This window comes from Erythranthe guttata, chromosome 5, assembly GCF_056151865.1.
Source record: "Erythranthe guttata isolate IM_541 chromosome 5, IM_541, whole genome shotgun sequence".
NCBI classification, from domain to species: Eukaryota; Viridiplantae; Streptophyta; class Magnoliopsida; order Lamiales; family Phrymaceae; genus Erythranthe; species Erythranthe guttata.
The window spans coordinates 11,365,510-11,372,563 of record NC_142537.1 but is presented as its reverse complement, the minus strand read 5'-3'; the positions used below and the strand labels follow the sequence as shown (position 1 = coordinate 11,372,563).

Sequence of the window (7,054 nt, the reverse complement as noted above, 5' to 3'; positions counted from 1 at the left end):
CACTGGGTAAACCTACACTCTCGTATAATAGCTTGCAAACCATACGAGAGATGTAAATTACACTAGGCTAACCATGTGTGACAAGCTCGACCTAGCGACCGTTGGCAAGGGGATTCGAACTTGGGTCAATTGACCCAAGCTCTCTTGCTCCAACCGCTAGGCCACCCTTGCGGGTTAAAAGTTATGTATTATTGATTGTACGAATGATAACTTATTGAAATACTTAATTTAGCTTTAATAATATATTTTGTTAATTGTTGAGTTGTTAGTATATGCAGTTTTTTTTTTCAAAATACAAACAAACAAACGTGGAAGGAGAAAAATGAATATCATAAGGCTCCGTTTGACATAATTAAGCATTGAGTGTTGAATGTTGAATAAATATCTTAATCAATAAGAGTTATATCTCAATGCTGAATGTTGAACAATTAAGTCCACTTGATAACTGAATATCAATAATTACTAAATAATATTATTTTCTTACTATAAACTTGTGTAATGGTGAAATTAAATGTATTAATTAAATTTGAGTAGTATATATAAATAAATTTAAAATTTAGAATATATCATATAGAAAAAATATATTATGACAAAACATAAAATTGTAGATAAGAATTAAAAGTCAAATATTAAATGTACATATAAGTATTATGGTATCAAATACAATGGTGATAACAGGAACAACAAATATAATAATAACTCAAACACATTGTCCCCTCATTTACTTCATTTTATATTATTTTTTGTCAAAATAATAATTTATTATTGGCTTCCACAATTGATGTAGGAGAGATATGAGATGGCCGTGGATGGCTTTTTTTATCCAAAACTCATTCAGATACACATTTTACCGAATAAGCGAATGATTTTTGGCTGAGCCAATAAGAGGTAAAATATTCGGTTCAGAAATTCAACCCAAACACACTGAATGAGATCATGCTTACCGAATAAGAGGAAATTGCTCATTCAGAGGCCATTTAGTGGTGTTCAAACATGGCCTTAATGGTTAGACTACGTAATAGTTCCGCACAAGAAATGAATATGATTCTCTCTTTCTCTCATTTTTTCCCTTTTTAATTCGGAATTTCTTTCTTGAATTTTTCTTCACTGTCAATTATCTCAGTTTTCGTTATTCTTGTTGTCTTTACTTTTTCTTTCTTTCTCCTAGTAAACTACTCCCTCTGTTCCACAATAATTGTTTATTTTTAAAATTATTTTTGTTCCATATTATCTGTCACTTTATATTTCCAATACTGCATTAATTGTGTAATTATCAATTTTACCCTTATTAACTATCTCCAACACTCTCTCACATTAATTATTGGCAAGGGCATTTTAGTATAAGAACATATATTTTTCTAAAATTAAGCAACATTTATTGAGATCCTTAATCATTGTGCACAAGCTAAAAACGACAGTTATAAAGGAACGGAGGGAGTATCTTTTTTTATTGTAATCAGCGGTACCACTTTTGCTGTCCATGGATTATGAATAGAGGTCTTTACAAATAAGCCCATCAATGGGTACTTATTCAATAAAGGGATATGGGCAGCTCATAAAACTAATTGGAACACTTTTTTGCACATAGTAGGGATAAAACATGTAATCCAATAAAGGGTATTTGGGGAATGAGCAACTCTCAATTATTGTGACATTAGGAATAGCAAGACGGATGGTCTCTTTGGTATAGTTGATTTCGTGGACGAGGTATTTTAGAGAATTGATATATATTGAGGTGGTATTGTTTTCGCATGAAAGTACGAATTTGGGATGACCGCAGCGTTTTGGATCAGTCATGAGCCTCAAAGGATAACTAATATTGCGAATTTTGCCACACGAAGAAGGGGTGCAGTCGATTTGGTTTCCATGGGATTTTTGGATGAAATATAATTGGGTTGTGATGAAGAAATAAATGAATTTGAGGAGGAGGCTTTGGCTGAGGATATACATCATCTATGTGTATGAATATTTGGTGATCAATTTGAAGAAGTATAGCTTATAAGTTTGGGGATATGATTAATTAGATGGAAGAGATGAGAGATAGAGGACTATAGTAATGTGTGAATGGAGGAGTTTGTTTTTTAGTTAAAAATAATTGAGAAAATAGTGAATTCACCACAACTAGGAAATGCAGTCAACTCAAATTGTATGGAGGAAAATTCAAGTCCACCAACTACTTGCAGAGGAAAATGATTGATATCACATTTTCTAAAAGAATTAATATAGTTGTTTGAAGAAACTATTGGATCATCAAGCAATAAAAAGATTTTTGGATGATATATTGATGGCTGAAGATTGATGTATGTGTGTGTGGAAGGACCGAGTCTTCTTCACAATAATTAAAGAAGTAGTCTACCGTGAAATTTACGCTTGTGTGAGTGAGTCTACTTCAAAGGGCAACACCACACCAATCACCATCCGAGTAATTTCCGTCAAATTATATTGTAATCAATTTTTATTTTTTGGAGAAAAAACATATAAATCACTATCTCATCTGGTTCTGTATTGTTGTTATTAAATGGAGAAAATAAAACTCTAGTCTGCCAATTTGAATTACATGCACATAAATAAAGATTAATAATGTCTTCCTTTATTTTCTTGCTTTTGTTATTTCCACTTGTTGCAGTAGTAGTAGTGCAAGGAAACGTTGAAGATTGTACGCCAATCAGATGCAGTAAACATAGCCCGATAATTCGGTTTCCTTTCAGACATCAAACTCTGCAACCTCAGCACTGCGGCTATCCGGGTTTCGATCTAAACTGCGACCACAAAAACAATACTGTTCTTGTGCTTCCGTTCTCCGTAAATGTTGTTGTGAAGGAAATCAACTATACATCTCAAAGAATGCTTGTTTATGATCCAGAAAATTGCCTTCCACAAATGCTACCCCATCTAAACTTATCTACCTCAACCTTCCACTTCCCTTTTGATGAGTTCTTCATATCAGACTCAGCCATTTTTAAATGTCCTGATGATGCAGACAAACCTTTGTATCGCTTTCCTTGCCTTATTGATCCCATCAACAAATACTATATTGTTAATACCATAGAACAAATGGCTTCTTGTACAAAGATTCATGATATTACAGCTGTTCCTTCGAGTATATACGATGAAAACGGCTTCCGTTTGAAGTGGTCTGAGCCATCATGTCGCCACTGTGAAGCTCAAGGCAAACGATGCAGCTTATTTAATTCAACCAGACTTGATAGTATTCACTGTATCGACAAACAACCAACCATAATTCATCATGGTACGTTTTATCTCATCCCATTTTTCAATTGGAACTTATTGCATTTACTACCTCTGTGAAAATCGTTTCCCCCTGTCATAAAAAAATTAGCAAAAATTCCCCTGTATTTATTTTAATACAACATACTCGACTCAATTAAATTTTCTCCATTGACCGGATGTAAAACGACCAAAGTACCGTAGGAGTTTCTGCAAAAAAAAATAGGGGACCAAATTGAAGTTTTCAAAAACTTAATCAAATAATTCAGGGGACTGAATTGTAATTCTATGAAAATACATAATATTTATAAAATATGATGTATTTCATTATGTCATATTTTTATACATACCAAATATTGCTTTAGAAATATTTATAATTTAATAAATTTAAAACAAAGAAAATGCAATAAAAATATATTGAAATAAAAGAAAAGAAGAAAAAGATGTTGGGGGCAATTCCGTCATTTCACACAAAAAATGAAGAAAACCCACAAGTGAGACACACGATTTGCGATGAGGGGGGTTGTCGTCTTTCACTAATGAATACGGAGTATTTGCTATTTTTTTAATGACGGGGAAAACACGCAGTTGCGATTTTCATAAGAGTAAATGCAATAAGCTCTTTTTATTCGGTATAGATTATCATTTGCCTAAAGAAATATTTTTCTTGTTGGTTACAGAAGCACTGAAGAAGCGACTGATTGCAGGTAAACAATTTCTATGCTTTTAATAACATTATATTATTCTAGTAGGTGGGTTCTAATCTAACTTATGAATTATGTTTCAAAGGTTTTGGTTGCTTTCTTGCCGTGATAATCCTCGTCGCTCTCGTCTATCAATACATCAGATTTAGAACTGGCAGAGAGAATCAAATCAAGATTGAAAAGTTTTTGCAAGATTATCGAGCCCTTAAGCCGAGTAGATTCTCATATTCTGATATAACAAGGATAACTCATCAATTTCGCAATAAATTAGGTGAAGGGTGTTATGGAGTTGTTTACAAAGGAAAGTTGAACAATGAAATAGATGTTGCAGTTAAAGTACTAAACAATTCCAAAGGAAACGGAGAGGAGTTTGTGAATGAAGTAAGCACGATTGGGAGGATACACCACGTCAACATTGTTCGTCTTGTTGGCTTTTGTGCTGATGGATTTCGAAGAGCTCTTGTTTATGAATTTCTACCTAATGATTCACTCGAAAAAATCATTTTCCAAGCTGGTTCTAAGAAAATATCTCTTGATTGGGAAAAGCTAAAGGATATTGCGCAAGGCATAGCCAGAGGCATAGAATATCTTCACGAGGGATGTGATCAACAAATACTCCATTTCGACATAAAGCCGCAAAACGTATTGTTAGACCACAACTTCAACCCGAAGATATGCGATTTTGGTCTTGCGAAATTGTGCTCAAAGGAACAAAGTGCAGTGACAATGACCGCGGCTAGAGGAACAATGGGCTATATTGCACCTGAAGTACTGTCCAGGACTTTCGGGAGGGTTTCGTATAAGTCGGATGTTTATAGCTTCGGAATGTTGTTGCTTGAAATGGTGGGAGGGAAGAAAAACGAGGATCGTAATGTAAATAATACTAGTCCGGTATATTTTCCGCAGTGGATTTACAATCATATTAATGCGGAGGATAATCCCATGTGGGCACAAATTGATGAAGAAGGAAATAGTATAGCAAGGAAACTTAGTATAGTAGGGTTGTGGTGTATACAGTGGTCTCCGACAGATCGTCCGTCAATGAAAATTGAGGTTCAAATGTTGGAAGGAGACAATGGCGATCTCACAATGCCTCCAAATCCATTTCCAGCTACTTCGAATTCCGTTGGTGCCAGGCATTATCAAACTGAGATGGCTATCATATTAGAAGAGTAAAGGCTAAAGGATATATATATATATATTTCTCTTTTATCTTCCATCGTAGAATTTGCGTATGTTGATATTATATCCTTTTTTTTGTACCTTTTTCTTGTTGGAAAAAAAATTATTGTTGTGTGAATTAATGGGACCTCCTGAAGACCTTGTATGGCGTAACAAGGAAAGAGTACTCATAGTTATTTACAAAATTGATTCACATGATTACATGTACATTCACTACTCAACATTTGTATAATAATCTTAGCTAATCACTTTTTAAATATGTAACTCATAATTTGGCGGATCTACAATGCAAGGCTTTCTGATTTTGAAGTGGCAAAAGATGAGCCAACAGGAGATAAAGTCATATTTCGACAGAGTCATATAGTCACAGCTTCCCACGACTTCCACAAAAACAACATTTTATTGTCACACAAAATTTGGTTGGACAGTAGCACCGCGCCTTGCGCGGTACTCGAACTAATATATATAGCGGATGTTATATCGAGGATTCCTCCACCACTATGCCACGGACCCGAGTATTTTTCGATGCCGTAAGCATCCCGGGCACTAAAGTTTGAGCCCGATAGAGAGTTGTTGGGGAAAGAGCAAGTGTCGTTTCTAAATACGGAAGCATCGGTAATACGGATTGTGTAGTTGGCGTAGTTTATCGATTGTACGAGGTAATTTTGATAGTTGAGGTATAGTGAAGTTGTATTGTTTTCGCATGAAAGTTTGTATTTGGGATGACCGCAGCGTTTTGGATCGGTATTGAGCCTGAAAGGATAGCTAATGTTGCGAATTCCGCCACCCAAAGAAGGGGTGCAGTACTTAATTTGGTCTCCATGGAAATTTTGGATGAAATATAATTGGGTGGTGATGAAGAAATAATTGAATTTGAGGAGGTGGCTTTGGCTGATGATATACATCTATGTATGAAATTTTTTGGTGATTAATTTGAAAAGATAGAGCTAAGTTTGGGGATGATTGTTTGAGGTTGCAGATTATGATGTGGTGTGTGAATGGTGGAATTCTATTTTTCTATTTTTTTTTTTTTTTTTTTTTTTTTTTTTTTTTTCCTTTTTTGTTCTTTTTATTCAGTACTAGGACCACACCACACCCATCATCTTCGTTGCTTCCTTTTATTTTGTCTTGATTGATTTTTCTAAAAGAATAGATAAATACTTTTCAAAGTCCAATCCTTACTTTCGGTAATTTTTAGATGTTGTAAATGCTATACTAAATAGGGGTTGTTAGTAGAATCCCGTAAATGAGGATGGATTGTTCCGCAAAAATTACCTATTAATTGGAGCAAGTGAGTTTGTATCAATTGCTGGATGTTCTTTCATTATAAAAAAAATGAGGATTGACACATCCGTTTCTCATTTTAATGAGAACCCTCAATTTATTTAGTTAAATAAACATTTAGCAAAATTTAATAAAAAAAAGGGCCAACATCGGAGACCAGCGGTTAACAGCTGACCCACCAAAAAAAAATAGAAAAATCAAGGTTGGAGCCCGGCAGTCAATCCCGGTCAGTGGCCGGAAAAAAAGGTCATAATTTTTTTTCAAGAAATTGTGAAAATGAGGGTTAATGTGATATATTTGTTAAAAGATTTTATTACAAATAAGCCCCCAATGGGCTACATATTCATAAGGGAAAATGAGGGATAACCCCATCAATATACAAAATAATAGAGTCCAGACCCATTTTAATATTCACTATTTGTAAAGAAATCTAATTTTAACATTAGGAATTGTGAGACCCCTCACGTGTTTATTATTCCAATTTTGTCATTTCTTCTCCCACTCTTTCTCTCTCTTCCTCTTTTCTCTCATTTACTTTCTCTCTCCCCCCCTCTCTCTTCCCTGATACGTCTCTTTCTATTTCTCTTTTCTTTTCTTTCTCTCGAATCGTTTGCTCTGTCTCTCTTCTCTACTAAAATCGACTTGTATATCTTCGC

The 7,054-nt window shown here is 34.5% G+C and overlaps 1 protein-coding gene across 1 annotated transcript; it reads left to right on the top strand.

Moving 5' to 3' along the window:
- The first annotated feature begins 2,486 nt into the window (after positions 1–2,486).
- Positions 2,487–6,165, top strand: LOC105954848 (rust resistance kinase Lr10). The gene is made up of 3 exons (XM_088818805.1): positions 2,487–3,250; positions 3,909–3,935; positions 4,018–6,165. The coding sequence occupies exons 1-3, from the start codon at positions 2,581–2,583 to the stop codon at positions 5,106–5,108; spliced, it is 1,788 nt and encodes a 595-aa protein (XP_088674931.1). The 5' UTR covers positions 2,487–2,580; the 3' UTR covers positions 5,109–6,165.
- Positions 6,166–7,054: the final 889 nt, after the last annotated feature.